The sequence below is a fragment of the Pituophis catenifer genome, unplaced genomic scaffold (genome assembly GCF_029215685.1).
Source record: "Pituophis catenifer annectens isolate HBS135680 unplaced genomic scaffold, rPitCat1.0.hap2 SCAF_1, whole genome shotgun sequence".
NCBI classification, from domain to species: domain Eukaryota; kingdom Metazoa; phylum Chordata; class Lepidosauria; order Squamata; family Colubridae; genus Pituophis; species Pituophis catenifer.
In genome coordinates this window covers 17,009,367-17,029,665 of record NW_027256881.1, presented here as the reverse complement: position 1 = coordinate 17,029,665, position 20,299 = coordinate 17,009,367, and the positions used below count along the sequence as shown (strand labels likewise).

Here is a 20,299-nt window from a genome sequence, read left to right as displayed (position 1 = left end):
CTTCGTGCAGGCAGAGGAGCAGGGCGGAAGGCAGGCAATCCAGACATGCTGCGTGGGCCACAGACAAACCAAGAGACACAAAGAGGAGCCTCCTGCAGCCAGCTGCCTGCTCAGCCCTGACTCTCGGCTTTCTGCAGCCCACGTAGCACGTCTGGATCGCCTACCTTCCACCCCGCACCTCTGCCTCCGTCTGCTGCTGGTGCCGCTACGCAAAGATGAGGCTCCTGCAGTCGGCAACCTGCTCCAGCCCGACTCTCAGCTTTCCCGCAGCCTGTACAGTACTTCCGGATTACCTGCCTCCCCTCTGCCTCTGCCTGCTGGACAGGTAATCAACTCACCTGTACTGCATGGGCTTCTATTGGACACTGCCAGCCCATGCTCGCCACCTCCTGTGCTAGCCACGCCCAACCCCCTTCACTAGGGCTTATTTTTGGGGTAGGGCTTATATTAGGTGCATGCTTAAAAATCAGGCTAGGGTTTATTTTTGTGGAAACATGGTACTGAAGTCCTGAATCATTTATGAGCTCTTATTTTCCTGAGTGTTTTCCCCACTGATTTCCCAGACAAAAATTAAATGTAACAGTCGCACCAACCAGAGGTAAAAGATATATTGGATTATGTCTGCTCTAGCCACTATTATCTCCAACCCAACCCACATAAACCAATTAATTGTTACATTTTTATTAAAAGTTTTACAAAGAACTTTTACAAAGCTAGTTTTATAGCCTTCATGTACATGGCAACATCAGTAATGCCCTCATTTTCCTTCCTTTTTCCTCATTAATGCAAAAGAGGAAAACAAGATTGCTTACCTGCCTGACAAATCTTTCTGTTGCCCAGGATTGCTGTAAGATTCCTGGTTATACGGGCTCTGGTTCTGATTTTCATATCCGCCATATCCTTGCTGGCTACCTTGCCCATAACCTGAAGATCCAATAGGGAATGCTTTAGGTAAATTGTGCCCTTGAACGGTATATAAGTACAAAATTGTCAGCATGCTCAACCAAACCTGTCGGGGTCTGTGCATAGTTCCCTTGATAGTTCCCTTGATAGCTTCCATAGCTTTGCCCATATGATGAAGTGTCTCCACTCTGGTCATAGCCGGGATATCCCTGCAATGAATAAGCAAGTAAAAAAGAAATAAGGCTCCGTTTATTGAATCTAGTTACTTAAATTCGAAAAGCATTACACTTAGGTTGTAAATGGCAATTAGATAAACCAACATCTCTTAGTCCAATATGTTTCTGGGAAAATGTTTTTCTTTTTTGCCTTTAATGAATCTTTGTTTTGTAAAAAGAAAAGCAAATCAACAAAATTACACAAGTGAGAGCTTCTCATTATACGCATGTATATACACAAAGTTTTACACAACAGTTCATTAAATGATATTTTATTACAATTGCACCTTAGAGGGTTATTGTGAAGATTACTGAGGAACCAATACTTTTATTTTTCTGAACTGCCTGCTTCTTTATTTCTTTTACTCAAGGTTTGAATACTACAAAATTAGCCCTCTGCTATGTGGCATACTCCAGGTATGTACGGACTAGATCTCCCAGTATACCTCAGGTATATTGTCTCAAGATAACTGGAGGATGGAAAGTTAAGGGAGAGTGCACTAAACACATAAAGCACTCCAGCTATGTATCTCTGCGTATACTGAGAAAGGATGGATCATTGTGAATCAATGAATGTGTTGGGAAAGTTGTGGAGGAAGATGGGATGCTGTGTTGGGACACTAGTAATAGGTAAAAAGAAGGGAAGGAACTTGTAAAATTTGGGATAAACAGTCAGGTGAGAGCCCAACTAGCACATCAGCAACGAGGTGGTCCTATACTAAAAGCCTGTTCTTCTGCTACCTATTTTCCCCACAACAACAACAATCCTGTGAGATGAATTGGGCAGAGAGAAAGAGACTGGCCCAAAATCATAGCCAGCTTTCACTTTATAAATTAATGGCTTCAACAAATTAAGATACATACAATCAAGGCAATAGGAATCTACTGATCAAGAATTGTAGTATGACTATGTTGTCATCTCAGAGATAATTTTTTTAACCTTTCTCCCCAAATGTTGTTTCACTACTCCTCTACAGGAGAGTAAGATATTATTTACTATGCCACAATCACAGAAGCAAGTTTGAGGGGGGATGCAATTATTATTTTGATCATAAAGAAAAACATTTTGCATGTAAAGAAGCAACGAGGCAACTGCTCAGCCTACCTGTGGCATATGTGCATAATTTTGATTTCCTTGATTGCCATACCCTGCATAGCTGGGGAAAAAAAGATTAGGACGTTTAAAAGAAGTGCAATTATCACCCACTATTGGGTCAAAATGAATATTTAGATAAAATAAAACCTTATATGACATCTTTAACACAAAATAAGTATTATCTGCAGTTGGTTGATACCCACCCACATACATAAATACAAAGAGAGAGGAGACAAAGAGAATGTACACATGAAAAAAGATCAGAACCCATTCTGTATCCAAAAAATTCAACCCAGAATGTCAGTCATTTTTTTACTATGTCATGGTCCTGCTGGTGCTATACACAGGTAGTCCTCAACTTATGACTGCTGCTTAGAGACCATTTGAAGTTATGACCTATATCCAAAATTTCAATGGTCGCCCCTGGGTCACATGACCACACTTAGAACACTTAGCCACATTTACAGCCATTTTGCAGCGTCCTACAATCATGTGATGTTTTACCGCAAGTTTGCCAAAAACCAGCAGTTACTTCCATTTTTTGACAAAACCGCACCCATAGTGAACCATTGGTTCACTTAACAACCATGCGTTTACTTAAGGACCATAGCATTTGATTTATGACTCCTGCATCCACTAAATGACTGCCGTAAAGGTATTGTAAAATTGGGATGTCACCATTACGACTTATGACCATAATGGACAGGCTCTCTTACAGTTGTTAACTCGAGGACTATCTGTAGAGTATTTTTTTTAATTTTGCTAGTTGCCTAGCCATTGTGGCCAAATACACCCCCCAAAGTGTATCCTCCATTGGGAAAGATCCAAGAGAAAGGTACTTCCCCCTTGGAGAATTGTCTTCTAGGAAAAGTAGAAGATTTTGAGTCCTCTTCTACACATAAGAGGCAATCTTGAATTGGCGCTATTGGTATTTGTGCCAATTGGCATACATTCTGATAGCACAGCCTTTGGGAGCATTTTGGCAGCTCAGTCAATTAACTTGTGGCACAGTAGCTACCCAGAGGAATGGTATCACTGAAAACACTCAGAGACAGACCAAAACTGCTTCAAAGAATTGGAACGTAAAGCTGGTGATTGTATGAAAGTGCTTTGAATTGCATAAGAGAAGACAAAGCAAGGAAACTAGAATGTCATGTGCCGTTCATAGTGTTTTACATGTGGGATCTAAAGTAAAAAGGTTGTCAAAGGAAATAAGCACTTTGTAGTAAAAAGCCAAAAGAACATATATCATAGACTGGGGACACTGAACATACCTCATTCCCATTTGATCATAACATCTTTGTATACAACATAAGGACACATACCTTTGCTGATCCCCCGATTGGCTGAAACTTCCAGAATCTTAAAAATAAATAAATATATGTAAATAAACTGCAACTAAGCAGGTAGTTAAAGAACAAATTTACATCTAAGAATTTTGAACTACTATAATTGTAAGTTGTGATGAAGCCTCTGCATCTCTTAGGAAACTCTTTATTCAGACGAATTTCCACATTCTGTTGTGCAGAATATTATGTTCAATTTCTTCTGTTAACATTTTACAAGAAGGGATTTTTACTTGAAATCTATGCAAATGAAAATAAATAGAAAAGGCTAATCTTGCTTGGAAAGTAGATCTTCATTTCTACAGAGGGGTACAGAGGACTATCCCAAAAGCCTTGAAGATGTAACTTTGTCAGTAGGCCTGGGGATCACAAATGGAGATGAAGTTGATCAAATGGTTGATTTGATTGTGTTGCTACTGCAACAGGGGTGGGATCAGATTCTATGTTGTGGATTTGTAATGTTGTAACCCTCCCGGAGTTGTACTGTATGTGAGTTGGGCAACCATATACATTTGTTTGATAATTAAATAAGACTGGTTAAGAACAGCAAAGAAAATACAGCATACGCTTGGCTAAAATTAACCAGGATATATGCTGATTATAAATACAGCAAATGATGTTTGAAGGTCCCGAAGACAAGAATCAGGGACATTGGTACACCAAAATTGACAAGTTTAATGGTTTCAACATGGCAAGAATTACAATAATCAGTACTAAAAACACAAGACTTATCTCATCAGTTTCTGGTTCTATACTGTGGGAAAGAAGTGTATATGTAAATTTGTTTTATTATGCAAACTATTAAATGATGTTAAACATATAAATTAGAGGTTTGAAATAAGAGTTTGAGATAAAATGGAAAACTAACAGACAAACTTCTAAGTATGCATCCATTATAAAAAAGACCTAGAGCAGATTAGGGATAATTAGAAATGGCACTGAAAATAGAGGTGCCAATATTATAATGACCGATGGTGCGACCTCATCTGAAATATTGTATGCAGTCCTGGTTGCCATGCCTCAAAAAAATAAATAAATAAATAAATAGAGCAGAGCTAGAGAAAGTTCAATGGAGGCAAATTAAGATGATAAAGAGGCTGGAACAGTTTACCTATGAGAAAAGCATGTGACATTTGGGGTATTTTAGTCTAGAAAGGAGATCAGTGAGAGGAGACTAAGATGTATAAAATTATAGGTAGTCCTTGACTTACAACCATTCATTTAACAACCATTGAAAATTACTGATTAAAAAGGGACTTAAATCCAGTTCTTGCACTTTTAACCACCATAGCATCCTCATGGTCACATGACCCAAATTTGGGCTCTTGGCAACCAGCATGTATTTATGAAAGTTGCAGCATCCCAGGGTCATGCGATTGCCATCTGACATCTTCCTAGATAGCTTCCTACAAGTGAAGTCTATGGGGGAAACCATATTCACTTAACTCATGTTTCACTTAACAAGGGTGGCAAAAATGTTGTAAAATCAGGCATGACTCACTTTAATAACCACCTTGCTTAACAATGGAAATTCTGGTCCCCGTTGCGGTTGTAAGTCAAGGACTACATATATGCACAGGTATCAATAAAGTGAATAAGGGAATGCTATTTAACTTGTACCAAAATATTTTAAACAAAGGTTATCTAATAAAACTGAATCCTGGAAGAATCAGGATAAAAGGAATTATTTTTTAAAAAATAATTTTTAACACAATACAGAATTCAACTTTTATCATGAGATGTGCTAGCTACCAGCTTGTCCTTAACAACATTATTGAAAAATTCATGAAAGTAATGGGGATCAATGACTATTAGCTTTGATGGCAATGTAACTGCCTCTGAAGGCAATCTGCTGGGAGACTTGTCAGCTTCCCTGTGCAGTTAGTTGGCCATTGTGTGAACAGAATGCTGAACTAGATGATCCTGGGGTTTGAGAGCAGGCAACTGTTTTTGTACCATAAGAAATGGGACAATGCAAAGGTGTATATAATAATCTCATATAATAAAAATAATTTTTGTATGTGATTTTTTTTAGAACATATTCTAAAGATCTTTAAGACTTTCTCTAAAATCAATTTGGATTAACATCCAGGTAATCCAACACGATGCACATAAGAATTTCAGTGTAATCAAGTACAAACACATTATAGTAATGACAGGAAGAACACAACGTACATATTCAGATAGAAGACCAAAGTTCAAAATATTTGATAATTCACTGACTGAAGATAAAATATGTTTTTATTTTCCAGTCAGTAACTGGAGATGGGATTGGTGCTTGGATCAAGTGTGATTTTTAGACCCAGTGAATGAGATATGCTGCATTCTATTACTATAAATAGTTCGTCTGAGATACTACTTGTTACTTAATACTAGTCAGTCACCAACAACAACACAATCAAACGTATATATCACACTAGTGAATCCTGTGTAATGGGATCTGGGTATGTGGAAACCTGTACTTTGTTTCTAAGACCAATGTTAGTTTTTACCTCCCTCCCATGATAAATTTATTTCATTTCAAAGCCTGACTATAAAACATGCTATGATCATGTGGAAGGGGTCGGCTTTCTACCACATACACATATGCATGCTGCAGATGCTTCCTTTCATTCCTTAACCTCTTCTGCAACTAGTATTGAAAGCATTTTTAAAAACATTATGTACATTCTTATAATAAATTTATACAGTAATAAGTTTTAAATGTGCCCGAATCACAGAGCACTGACATAACTGTAGAACAGCAAGATTTGCAATGGTAGCTTTACTCACATTTGAAAGCCACTACTTAAGCTCACAAAGCATAAAATGAGCAACACAGCCATTATGGGAAATGTAGTTCATTAGCCATCAAAACCTGAGATAAACTTGAAGGACACTTTAGCTTTAGCTGGTGATCTCACTTACAGTAAAAAAAACCCGGTAAGCTAAGAATTCTTTAAATGAAATGTAACTGAAGTCAAAGCAAAGAGAAAGAACAAGAATGGGCAAAAAAAAAAAAAAAAAAAAAAGCCTGATTGCAGAAATTTCTTTAAAAAAGGTGCCTCAGAGGTTTTCCCTAATCCATTTAACTCCATAAATGTGGAGAAGCTTTTATCAGATAAACTTAAGTTTAAACTTTAGTTAACATGCCTTCTCATCTTTATTATGCTAATCCTTTTGTTATCAGAAAGAGGTTCATACTATTCCTTAAAATACATATGGAAGGGAAGGGTCTCTTTTAATTACTTTATACTAATAATTAAAGTACTATGCTTTTTAAAACACTGTATTGAAGATTGTCTTGTTAAAAATTTGCCCTCGTCATTAAAATCTGCCTAGTAATCCTTTTTGAGGGCTCTATTTTTCAGATATGATGAAACAGGCCTTATTCTCAAATATTGGAAAGCTTTTTATTCAAGTAGTGTTGTGCTTAACATACTGAACTGGGAAAAGGAGATTCAGGTTCAAGTTCCACTGGGTTATGAAAGCTCACAGGACAATTTGGAGCTAGTTTTATCTGTCAGTCGACAAGAGAAAGACTGTTATTGAACAAAACTGCAGGATGTAGTATTCACACTTGTTGCAGGAGGGAAGATTTGACAGTCTCCCTAATAAATTGATCCAGTAAGTAATCTCCTCCCTATTTGTTACAATCTCTTTGTGTCACTGGCAAACTGTGGACAACCTTATAGAATAGCTAACACAGGAAGCCTGCTATTTGTTACAAAACAGCCCCTTGCTAACCTCAGAATTTTCCTTACTACTTTAGCTTAAGTATCTGGGAATGGGGGATAGATGTCATCTTAAAGAATATGCTGCACTTGTATATAGTTCATTTTCTAGAAATGTTTATAGGGCCTATGTTGGGCTGAGAAGTACCCTTTTCATTTAAAATGTCGGCATTTCTTTGGGAATTATATCTATTTCCCATTTATAATTTTTTTTATTAAAAAGAAACGAAAATAAAAAAATAGCCTGGCAAACTTAATGTGATTTCTGAGCTTCACATGCTTACACCCTCTGCATTTTCCCATACTATACCCTGACATTCAAAGTATTTTTTTACTTGCTTCCACCATTTTTCTTACCAAGCCCACCCACCCCCCAAAACACTATGTTAAGGCCAGATTCCCCCCCATAATCATGAATATTATTATTCATATCCTACAAACTCACACTTTCTACAGAACCTGTTAGCTATGTATAGCTGTTTATTAGATTGTTCTTACATTTTTATTAGCTATGTAATAAAGGAATCTAGAGAAGTACCTTCACATCAACTCTAATAAGGTATATTAAGCTAAGAAAATAACTGGCCCAAGAATGCCTGAGGACTTGAATAAACTTATTGAATTAGTTCCTTCCATCCTACATTAACTATAGCACTTTTTTTTTAAAGAGAAAGTTACAATCACTAAACAAACAAAGTCTTCGTTATTAACAGTATATTTGCAAGGTCTGGTGAGGATGAAGAGACACACAGAACTGAAGACTTATTTCAGTCATATGTCCTGCCTGCCGAGCTTCCCAGCCATGTCAGAAAAGGTCTCTGTATGAAACAGGTTATTGGAGGTGGTAAGATTTTGGTCTGGCCCAGAAGAAGCTTTTTTCGGATTCTTAAAAACTAAGTTATCTTACTACTTGTGTTAATTTACTTGAAAAAATAAGAGAGTACACAGCATTCTTTTGTAAATTTAATACACGGGCACGGGTTCAAGTTCGGGGGTGGGGGGAAAGAATAATACCAAAAAAAAAAGAGAGAGAGAGAGAGAAAGAGAGAGTCGGCCACGCCCAGACTGGTCGAGCCTAACTTGAATTAAGACCGATTAAATCCCGGGCGGAGATTTCGAGGTTGAGGGAGGGTCGAGTGGTGGACCGAGAGCGCAGGCGCACTAGCCTCTAAGATGGCGACGGCCAGAACGGTCCCGCTAAGGGCTCTCCCGCCTCCTGCATACACCACGCCCTCTCCCGCCTCTTTTCAGCCCCTCTAGTGACAGGCCTCACTTTTCCTCTTTCGCCCAACAAGGGGAGAAGGGGGAGGAAATAAACCTACCCGACGCCATCCCGGTCACCAACCCCAACGGGCAAACCAGCGGCGGGGAAAGCAAAAAGCCCCCCGAGAGACACACTGTATCTGCCGCCGCCTCCACCGCCAGCAGGCTGAGTGACTCTGGCGGCGGTAACGTAGTCGACGCCGCCGTCGCTTCGACTGCGGGGCGACGCAGCCAATCAGAGCAGGCGGAAGATACCAACTTGAACGACGCCTGCAGCAAAAAAAAAAAGGGGGGGGGAAGTTAAAGGAGGAAATTGGAATAATCCGACTAATTTGCGGGATGTGGGGGGAGAGAGAAATAATAAGTAGAGTCTCTGTTCACAAACGGACTGTACCACCGTGGCTATTAAGGAGGGGGAGGACGACAGGTTACGAAGGAATGTCCCATCGTAGCCTAAATAATGAATAATGTGCTTTCAGGCAAGATGAATTTATTTATTAGATTTATATCATGTCTTTCATCCAAGGAATTTAATATAATAAACAAGGCTCTGTCCGCCAAATATTGATCCTCACAATAACTACGGGATCGCTTAGGTCACTGCTCAGTCGCAGAGCCTTAACATGTGTGGACTTCAAATCCCAGAATTCCCTAGCAGCAGGCTCACTTGGTTCCCTCCCCTCCACATCTTTTAACCATAATTTATAATTTTGTTGCTATACATATAGTTGTATCGTTTTATCGGCTTTAACTTTTGTAAGCCGCCCAGAGTTGCAAATAAATTTAATAAATAATAGTAATTTCAGGAGAGAAGTGGAGATGATAATCTTTTTCAGATTTTGCAGGGAAATTCGTGGGATTCCTATCCAGAAACTTTAGTTACAAAGTCCAAGATTTTAGTATGTAAGGAACTCAAGGTTCAAGGTGAAAGTTTGATGTAAGCTTTGATGCAATAAATTGATGCAATTTATATGACTTCACCTGGTAACTCTGGGCATCTAACCACAGCAAAACACCATAAAAATATAAGACATTTAGATATGAGATTGTATTTTTTTTCTTTTCATTCAATTTCAGGAAAACGTAGTGGGTTGTGAATCAGTGCCTGGACCCATAAATAAGACAGATAAAGATTAAGAAATAAAGATGGTGAATTATGATATGAGTATCTGCCCAGGGCAGGGTTCAATAAGAAGTTGCCTAGTGTGATTACAGCTCTTTGATTCTTGCCACACTTTACAACATTTCTTTAATATAGATTTTATTAACCTTAATTATGAAATGAAAACACAGAAAAAAGTGGAGAAGTAAGAAAAAAAAGAAAAGTACAAAGAAAAGGAAAAAAAGTAATGACTTCCAATTTTTTTCAGTGTGGTAAAGTACAAAAGAATTACAACCTCAATCTTTTCCTTTACATTTCGCAACATTTCAAGCTATTTCTATAATAACAAAACCAGTCTAATTAACAAAATCTAAAATCAAAGTTTCGTTTTCATGAGTTTTGAGGAAAAAGTCCACAAGCAATTTCCAAATAGAAACAAAGATAATTCTCTTTGGTTAAAACAATTTTGCAATCTCTATCATCCATTGTTCCAGAATTAGTGTGTCTTTTCATCTTTGTGCATACAATATTCTCACTACTGTCAACCTATATCAGGGGTGTCAAACTCAAGGCCCAGGAGCTGGATCCAACCCGTGGGGTACTTAGATCTGGCCTGCAGGGCTGCCCTGGAAACAGTGAAGGACAAGCCCCACGCAGCCCTCCCGAGCTCCGTTTTCACTTGCAGGGGGTTGCAGGACAGTGGTGGGTTGCTCCCGGTTTGGTCCAGTTCTATAGAACCAGTAGTAAAACCGGCGGGAGGCTCCGCTCACCCGCCACGACATCATCATGGGTAATCTGTGCATGCGCAGAAGCTTCTGTGTGCGCTCCCGCTGCGAACTGGTAGTAAAGGTAAGTAGTACCCAACCCTGTTGCAGGAGGCCGTGGCAGCCCGTTTTCACTGGCAGAGCGCTCGGACCACCACAGGCGCCTCAGACAGGAGTGACGTCGACCTGGCCATGCCCACCCTATCCATGCCCCCCCATGCTCCCCAAGGTCAAATACAACCCTGATGCAGCCATCAATGAAATCGAGTTTGACACCCCTGACCTATATGATAACAAAGCCCTAAAATTTCTTTCAAATTTTTGGTCCCTCAAATCTAAAAGAAAAACTTTTCGTTTCAATTTTATATTTCTTTTAAGAATCTTCTGATTAAAGTAAATATCTCGTCCCAGCATTTCTTTATTATAAGTTCGCCAGAGATAAATGTAACAAAAAAAAATACCCTTGGAATTGCCGTTGCATTTCCAACATACATTTAAAACCCCTTTATATATTTTTGACAATGCCTATGAGACATTATAATTTTTTTCTTTCAAATTATAATTCAATGCTAATTTTAATCAATTGGTCCCACATATTAAAACTTTCCAACACTTCTGATAGTTAAAAAATGGTCTGGTTTTGCATACCAATCAATTAACTTATATTTTGCATTTTTTTACCTTTAAATGGCTTAGAGTTGTGGATCGATGGTTGACAGTAACCTCTAATTTATTTACTCTTGCTGTAATCAGGAGAAGGCTATTAGGCTTATTGATTATATCCATAGTGGACAAAAGGTTTTCAGACATGAGAGATTTAAACACTAGTACAGGTGGCTCTCAATTTAAGATCATAACTGAGCCCAGAATTATAATTGTAAGTTATTGCGGTCATAAGTTGGAGCATCATCTGACCAGACCTGATTTTTCATCATTTTTTGTGGTGGTCAATAAGTGACCTCTGCGGTCATAAAGCAAATCAATTTCCTCCAATGAGCATTTTTTGCTGGAAACGGAAAGTAAATGACAGAAACAGGCAAAAATCACAGTCTTTTGAGTGCAAGATGCTTTACTTTACTTTATTTTATTGATTAGCCCTTGGGCCATATCAAAGTGCAAAGTTCCAGAAACAAATTATTACTAAAGTTTGATAAAAGCAATTTAAAATGAAATTGGAATAAGATATGATTTAAAATGAAATCAGAATAGAATACAGTCTAAAATGAAATCGGAATAGAATACAATAATTTAAGATACAGATAAAATATGATAAAATTATATTTCGGCGTCACCCCTGCATCTACCTCAAGACTGCAAGATGCTACAAACGGCTATAAAGGTTAGTTACCAAGCACCCAACATGTACTCACATGATGGGATGGAGGGGGCAGCCACTGTAACTTCAAAAACAGGTTGTAAATAGAATTAGGGGGGGATCGTTGTAATTTTGAATGGTCATTAAGTCATAGATTGAGGACTAGTTGGTATATGGAGGAAAGAAAGAGAGAGCGGGGGGAACATGTCATATTAAAATACAATACACTACAATAATACAAAATTATAATTGAAACCCCTCTCCTCTATCACTTTTATAAAAATGCATCATATGGGATCCATGGACAATCTTAGAATTTAAAAAAAAATAATGCCCTGAAAAAAATAACAGTAATCAATAGAATTGTGGAAGGGAATTTGACTGGGTATCTTAAATCATTATTTTGTTACTGAATGTAGATGAACATTGAGCCTTGGTAGTACAGTGGTCTAAAGCACCCTGTTATTAAGAACAGCTGCTTGCAATTACTGCAGGTTCGAATCTCGCCAGGCTCAAGGTTGACTCAGCCTTCCATCCTTTCTAAGGTAGGTAAATTGAGGACCCAGATTGTGGGGGCAATAAGCTAACTTTGTATAAATATACAAAAGAATGAAGGCTATTGCTTAGCGCACTGTAAGCCGCCCTGAGTCTCTGGAGAAGGGCAGCATATAAATCAAATAAAAAATAAAAAAATAAAATAAAATAAACAAGCGGAGCCCGAGGCCGGGGTCAAACACATCAGTTTGGAGTATTTAAATCCCCGTAAGAGACCTAAGTCCAACCCCACCCCTTGAAGTCTGTTGACTCTTATCTGGCGCTAATTTGCCTTGACCATTAGTAGTTCAGATTTTTGTGTATAGGTAGAATGAAATAAACTTGTAGTACAGGTAATCCTCGATTTACGGCCCCAATTGAGCCCATAATTTATGTCGATAAGCAACATAATTTGTTAAGTGAGTTTTGTCCCATTTTACGACCCTTCTTGCCACAGTTGTTAAACGAATCACTCCAGTTGTTAAGGTAGTAACACGGTTGTTAAGTGAATCTGGTTTATCCATTGACTTTGCTTTGTCAGAAGGTCACAAAATGTGATCACATGACCTTGGGACACTGCAGCTGTCATAAATGTGAGACAGTTGCCAACAATCTGAATTTTGATCACGTGACCACGGGGATGCTGCAACGGTCATAAATATGAAAAATGGTCAAAAGTAACTTTTTCCAGTGTTGTAACTTTTAATGGTCACTAAATGAACTGTTGTAAATTGAGGATTACCTGTACTTTTGAACTCTATGCTTGCTCCTGACTTTTTGCACCTGACATTGGCTATACCCATGTGGCAGCCATTTTCTGAACTGGGACTGTGGGCTGTAAACATCAAAACTGAAACCATTAATAGCAATAGCACTTAGACTTACTGTCTACTCACAGCCCTCTCTAAGCGGTTTACAGAGTAAGCATTTAGCCCCCAACAATCTGGGTCCTCATTTTACCCACCTCGGAAGGATGGAAGGCTAAGTCAACCTTGAGTCAGTGAGATTTGAACTGCTGAACTGCAGCTAGCAGTCATCTGAAGTAGCCTGCAGTCCTGCACTCTAACCACTGTGCCACCTCAGCTCTAATCAAAGAGATCCCTCCTCTGCTGCTACCAATCAGCACTCTTTTTATTCCCTCTTGTGAGAGAGGTCACAATAAACTTCCAGGATTCCCAATATGCCTCTTCATGGGGATATCAGAGTTTAGAAGTTCTTTTTTTTTTTTTGTCAGTTTAGCAGCAAAATTGACTACTTTGATTAAAGAAAAGAACATAAGTACTTTTGTTTCCACACAAAGACCACTTCTGAACTTTGTGCTTGATGTGGAAAAGAATGAAACTCTGACTTTGGGTTTTACAGATTAGACTGATAGATCTTTATAGAAATGAGTTGTTCCTACTATTATAAAAAAGCAAAAAATTGTGATTTGATGTTAATTCCTTATTTTACTGTAACGGAGAGAGTCGGAAGTCGATGCTTCTTTTTCTTTTCTTTTTTTCTCTAACAGTAACAGAATTGGAAGGGACCTTGGCAGTCATCTAGTCCAACCCCCTGCTCACGTAGGAGACCTGTACTAGGGATTCGAATCACCGAACTGCCGACCTTTCTGATCGACAAGCTCAGTGTCTTAGCCACTGAGCCACCTAGTCAGGCAATCTTTCTTCACTTCTCTTTCCTCTCCCCCTCCCCCACTGCTTTTCTATTTACTTTTGTATTTTACAATACTTTATAACTCAATAAAAATGTTATTCTATTAAGAAGTGCTCCCCCCCCCAAGATGAAACAAATCCTCTGATTCAGAGATCAGTTTTAAGCTTATATGTTTTGTACAGTCCCAGATTTGATGGATCTTAGAAATGAATCAAATCCCATCAACCTGAAAATCTACTCATCCCTGCCAAAAACAATCTAATGTTCTTGATACACATGCTTCCCAGAAATAAACTTCTTTTTTAATCCATGAGACTTATTTCCCCAAAAGCAAAGGGGATGGCTGCTGTCTCTCTAAAGAAGGTCCAATCAGGAGTGCTCCAGAAATTACAGAACAGCCTAAAATGTTCAAGTTTGAAAAGAAGGCATGTTCCAACAAAGAAAAAATGCCAGTTGGGAGAAAAACAAATCTAACCTAGGGCGTAGCTATCCTCTCTTTTGTCAGCAGACTATTCTGGATCAGCAGTCCAAGAGACAGTGAAAGTTGGTGCTAACTCAGGATCAGCCACCGGAGAAGGTAAAATTGTAAGTACAATTTTATTCAAAATTAAATGGTAAACAGCTGATAAGAGTCAAAATAGGATGAATTAATCTTATCTACAAGACAGAGCAACCAATCAGCAAAGGATAAAACAGTAAAATGTTTTCTCAAAATGCAGTGGGACCTGTTTTTCTTTTTCTGTGGGTGGCATTTTCTTCTTTCTTTTCTTCAAATAAAGTCCTTAAAGCTATGGCAACACACATTCTATCAGAACTAGAAGATCCTGCAATACAAATGCTGATGTGTATCCCAACCTCAATCTGGATCTTCTTGCCAATATGTTTTTATTTTCTGATATTCAACATGCCATGACTACTGAACCCTTTCAAATGCTAGAAGGATTTTATTTATTGATGGAGGCACAATTACAATACTACACTGTTGTATTCTTTTGATGATACTACTGTACTATAAAGTTAAGGCTGCCCTAATTAGCTATTTGAGGGCATAATTAAATTCTTTTGTCCAAGACAAAATTATTCACTTGGTTCGTTCAGGGTGGTCAAGAAAGTACAAGATCAGGATTCCACCTGTAAGTGATAGAAGTTTGAGTCTTGGAATAAGGCACGGCAGAAACAAGGTTTGAAGATATGAAGAAGTATAATGAATGGAAGTAGTGTAAAGTATATTTAGTTAGATGTCCTTTTTTCAGATTTCTTTTGTGTATTCTTACTTTTTCAATGTAAATTCAGTTTAATGTAAAATTAATTCAAATGTTGAATAGTGGTAAGTTCTAAATTTAAACAAGAGTTTATGCAGAACTAAGGAGCCACTTCTGAAGTTAAAGAATTATATGTGGTGTGTGTAATCATAGTAATTTAATGCATTGTGTGAACTTCAGTAAAGCTTAGTATGAAATGTAATTCCTTCCTGTGACTTTTCCTGCAAATTTATGGAACTCTAAATGATAACTCTCTGGAAAATAGGAAAATAGGTAATCAGTGTTTTTTAAAACTTTAGGTCCAACCAAAGAAAATGGCTTCAAACGGAGTATCTATGATGCTTCTGTTCTTTATCTCCATCTCTGTTATCAATATTTCTCGGTCTCAAAACCCACAAGCCTTTCAAAGGAAACATATGACATTTCTGGATAACATAGACCACAACAGATGCAACAGTGAGATGCAAAATAGAAGGATTTCTTTGACCAGGAGTGGATGCAAACGGCTCAACACATTCATCCATGCCCCTGAGAAGCTTATTGACCAAACCTGTGTGTCAGGGAAACCATACGTGATCCAAAATTTGGAATATAAGAAGAGTAGCATGAAATTTCGTGTGACAAGTTGCAGACTTTCTCAGGAATATGGAAAAGATTGCAAGTACAAGGCAGAAGAGAGCAGATGGAAATACATTGTGGTTTCGTGCAACCAAAATGACCGTCCAGTCCATCTGGCAGGGATACTTACCTGGTAAAGCAAGAAGATGAACAAATTTGTTTCTCAAGTAGTTGCTTTATTTTATGAGTTCAGTAATGCATTTTTTTCCCTGTAGATTCTAGGGAGAAAAGCTTATTCTGTTGTGCCAATATCTTTTTTTAAACCCTCTGATTTAGTTTTGGTGCCTTGAAAGTGTTGGAAGAAATGTCCTTCTGGGTTCAGTTCCAAGTGGGGAAAAAGACACTGGAAACATGGAGACTGCTTGGAAAGATGGTTTAATGGTGGACAGGAATCACATGGCTTGAGTTCCTGAACAGAAAAAGTGGGGGCGAGATGCTGAGAGTTCCTGGGTTTTATGCCCTCTCTGGGCTTTAAACTTCCTGGGGCACAGGAAAAGTATCCTGATTGGTTGTCAGAGGTCATAGCTAACCTTGCTGGCTGATGTAATCTTCCCAGGTGCCACATGTGGGGAGTTTCTGTTGTTAGATGGGTCCTTTGTGTTGCAGATGGGATGCTGAGGCCTTAATGGCCCATTGACAAAGGTGGGGGGAATGAGTTTCTGCCTCCCTTTTTGCGGGAAATATTCTGCCTTTTTAGTATATCCTAAAATATTTCATTTTTCTGGGAGAGGGGTGGGTTTTAACTTCCAACAAAACTAGGTTGATTTTTTTTCTGAAAGTCTACATATCTAGCAGATCAGTGGTGGTATTCTGCCGGTTCTAACCAGTTCGGCATACGGTAGCGGTGGTGGGAGGCTCCGCCCACCCGTCCAGACATCATCATGTCCTGTTTTTGATGATCTGCACATGCATAGGTCTTGCACATGCATGGAGGTGGCGCGTGCAAACGAAGCGAGCACGCTCCCATGCTTACATTTGTGAACTGGTAGCGAAGGTAAGTGAATGCCACCACTGAAGCAGATGCTGAAAAAGATAGGGCCAGGGCCTATTTTGCTGTCGTTTAGAAGTGCATCTCCATCCCTTATAAACAGCTGGGGTGTAAAATTGTCCTTCAACACTCTGAAGGAGAACCTGAGAAATATAAATCAACTGCATGGATGATTCTTTTCTAGTAATTCTAGTAATTTGGGGAAATGAAATGGCTTCCCAGATAGTCTCTGAGTTTGTGCTGGTTTTGTTCCCTGTCTGAAACTAATTCTTGTGCAAGGGCAGAATCCAATTAGACATTTCTAATTACCTTGCAAATCAACCCACAGTTTCTATACTCAGACCCAAGTGCTGCACAATGGAGTGAGCTCCCATCTTACCCAGCTGACCACCTAACAGTTCGAGTGCATGCAAATGCGAGTAGATAAATAGGTACCATTTTGGTAACAGTGTTCTGTGCACCTCGGCGTATAATCATGCTGACCACATGACCATGGAAATATCTTCGGACAATACTGGATCCCTCGCTAAGAAATGGAGATGAGCACCACTCCCTAAAGTCTTCTCTTGTGAATGCGTTTCCTAATTTGCAATATTTAGTCTATCAAAGCTATTGTTGCAGTTTTCATATCATGTAGAAAATTGTTAAAACATAATTTGTAGGTATAACTATTGCACAGCTTAGCAATATAAATGTCTACATGTTATTCTCTAAACAATTTTTGTATCTATTTCTGTTCTTGAGCATTTTTAAAAATTTAACATTTCCAACATATTTGACACAGTTCAAGAGAATGAATAGCCATAGTTGATGCCACTTCTGGAAAAATAGAATATATCTTTATATCCAATGGCTCTTAGAAAAGCTGAAAATCACTGGGAAGCTTTGGCTCTGCTTAGATGTATATGCAGCTACAACCTGCCTGCCTTATACACAACCAATCAATTATTTTAAGCAACAGCCCAAGGTTTGAGATATAATTTGTTCACTTATAACATTAAATCATGACATTTAATTATTTGTACACCAGATTTATTCACCAATACACTAAGTCAGAGTTAAGCAAATCTCAACATGGCTTGACCAGTTTGTGAATCTACAGTATCTGATACTTCTTTTCAGCTCTGGTCAGTCAGTTCTCAAAAGCCCAGCCAGCTAAGATATGAATCACAGAATTATAGAGTTTTAATTCAGTTAGAATTTCTGTCTTTCAAAAGGGCCACTCAAATAGAAGCTTCAGATTCAAAGTACACTTGGCAAACAGATTAAGAGAGCCAGTTTGGTGTAGTACCGTGATGGCGAACCTATGGCACATGTGCCACAGGTGGCACGCGGAGCCATTTCTGCAGGCACGTGAGCTGCCACCCTAGATCACCTCCACCGCATGTGTGTGCGCCTTCCGCCGGCTAACTGATTTTTGGGTCTCTGTCATGCATGCGGGAGACATGCACACATGCTCATGCTGCCCCTCCCCTCCCAGGAGTCTCCACGCAGCCCATTTTGGATGCCAGGTAAGTACAGGGCTCGCACGGAGGCTCTGGGAGGACCGAAAAATGGGCCTACCAGAAGTCTGGAAACAGGCTATTTCCAGCCTCTGAAGGGCCAGGGGAGACCGTTTTCGCCCTCCTGGAGGCTCCAGGAAAGCCTCCAGAGCCTGTGGAGGGTGAAAAACGGGCCTACCAGAAGTCCGAAAACGGGCACCCGGAGGCTTCAGGGAGCCCTTCTAGGCCCAAAATGGGGCGTGGGGGTGGTCGCACATGCATGCACAGGGGGTGGGGGAGCGTGGGAGGATTGTACACACCTGCGCAGGGGGGCATGCGTGGGGGGCATTGCATTTTGGGTGTGGGCACGCACACGCTTTTGGCACCCGAGGAAAAAAAGGTTAGCCATCACTGGTGTAGTACTTATGGCACTAGACTAGAAACCAGGAGACAGAGTTCTAATCTTGCTTTAGGCCCAAAGCCAGTTGAGTGATCTTGGGCCAGTCACCACCTCTCTGCCCCAGGAATGAAGGAATGGCAAACAACTTTTGAAAAACCATGCCAATAAAATTGCAGTGACCTCAGTAGTTGCCAGGAATTAAGACTTGAGGCACACAAGCAAACAAATCTCAATTAAGCAATGGAAACGAGTTTAAAATATTATTGTTATAATCTCAAAGCAACATATGGCAATATAAGCAGTTGTGCCTTTTAGCCTAATTTCCATTTAAGTAACTCTGGATGTAGTGTGTGAACACTTTTACAGAAGACAGCCAGAACATCTCAGACCAATCTCAGAAATTAAAAACCAAAATCCAAGATAAGTCAATAGTAAAACCGTTTCCATATTGGTGTCATGACAAAAAAGGCTACAGTTAACAAACTTTATTTTTATACAGTACATATTGCGTAAGATAGCCATGCCATTCTCAAGCAACTTGCCTCTTCCCTTTAGCTTCCAAAATTGTCAGCTATTTGCCCGTACTACAATGCTACAATACAGGTAGTCCTTGATCTATGACAATTGACCCCAAAATTTCTGTTGCTAAGTGAGACATTTGTTATGCGAGATTTGCACCATTTTAAAACCTTTCTTGCCACAGTTGTTAAGTGAATCACTGCAGTTGATAAGTTAGTAACCCGGTTGTTAAGCGAATCTGGCTTCTTCATTGACTTTGCTCATCAAAAGGTTGCAAAAAGTGATCACGTGACCTTGGGGCACAGCAATGGTTACAAGTATGAACCATTTGCCAAGCATCTGAATTTTGATCACAGTTGCAACTGTGAAAAATGATCATGTCACTTTTTTCAGTGCCGTTGTAACTTTGAACAGTCATTAAATGAATAACATAATAACAGAGTTAGAAGGGACCTTGGAGGTCTTCTAGTCCAACCCCCAGCTCAGGCAGGAAACCCTACACCACTTCAGACAAATGGTTATCCAATCTCTTCTTAAAAATCTCCAGTAATGGAGCACCCCCAATTTTTGGAGGCAAGCTGTTCCACTGATTAATTGTTCTGTCAGGAAATCTCTTCTTAGTGGTAGGTTGTTTCTCTCCTTGATTAGTTTCCATCCATTGCTTCTCATCCTGCCTTCAGGTACTTTGGAAAAATAACTTGACTCCTTCTTCCTTGTGGCAAAATGAACTGTTGTAAATCGAGGACTCCCTGTAAGGAACCCCGCTCTCCGGTTGAAGGCAGCACAAATGGGCAGGACCACTGCAGCCGCCCTATCAGTGCTTCGGAGCCTTAGTTGGCTCCGCCTCCTTTCTGCAGCTGTTGTTATTTGAAAGCACGTTTCAAGGGGTGGGGTAATCCATGGTGTTCGGTTACCACGGCAACGGAGGACGGCTTTGCTCTTCGGGACAGGAGGGAGGGGGGAATACAACCTCACCCGCCCAAGCCCCGCAAGAGTGCCTTCAGCGGGAAGGCGGGACTTCCTGTCTCAGAGTTCTTAGCTATATTACATATATATATATAAAAAAAATATTGTGACCTAACCCGGAAGTAGAATACGGGGAAGCTTGGTAACCCGGACGATCTGGA

At 39.5% G+C, this 20,299-nt stretch overlaps 1 protein-coding gene across 2 annotated transcripts in view; it reads right to left on the bottom strand.

Annotated features, from left to right (window-relative positions):
* TAF15 (TATA-box binding protein associated factor 15) overlaps positions 1–8,721 on the bottom strand; it is a 29,520-nt gene extending 20,799 nt beyond the window's left edge. Inside the window, exons 1-5 of one of the 2 annotated variants that reach the window (XM_070932106.1) lie at positions 8,596–8,721; positions 3,540–3,576; positions 2,224–2,275; positions 1,010–1,112; positions 813–924 (exon numbers count right to left, since the gene is read on the bottom strand). In XM_070932106.1, coding sequence (XP_070788207.1) covers positions 813–924; positions 1,010–1,112; positions 2,224–2,275; positions 3,540–3,576; positions 8,596–8,605 — 314 coding nt within the window. In that variant the 5' untranslated portion in view covers positions 8,606–8,721. Of the gene's footprint in view, positions 1–812; positions 1,113–2,223; positions 2,276–3,539; positions 3,577–8,595 lie in introns of those variants that run through there. The other variant, XM_070932107.1, reaches the window with a different exon arrangement.
* Between the last annotated feature and the right edge of the window lie 11,578 nt (positions 8,722–20,299).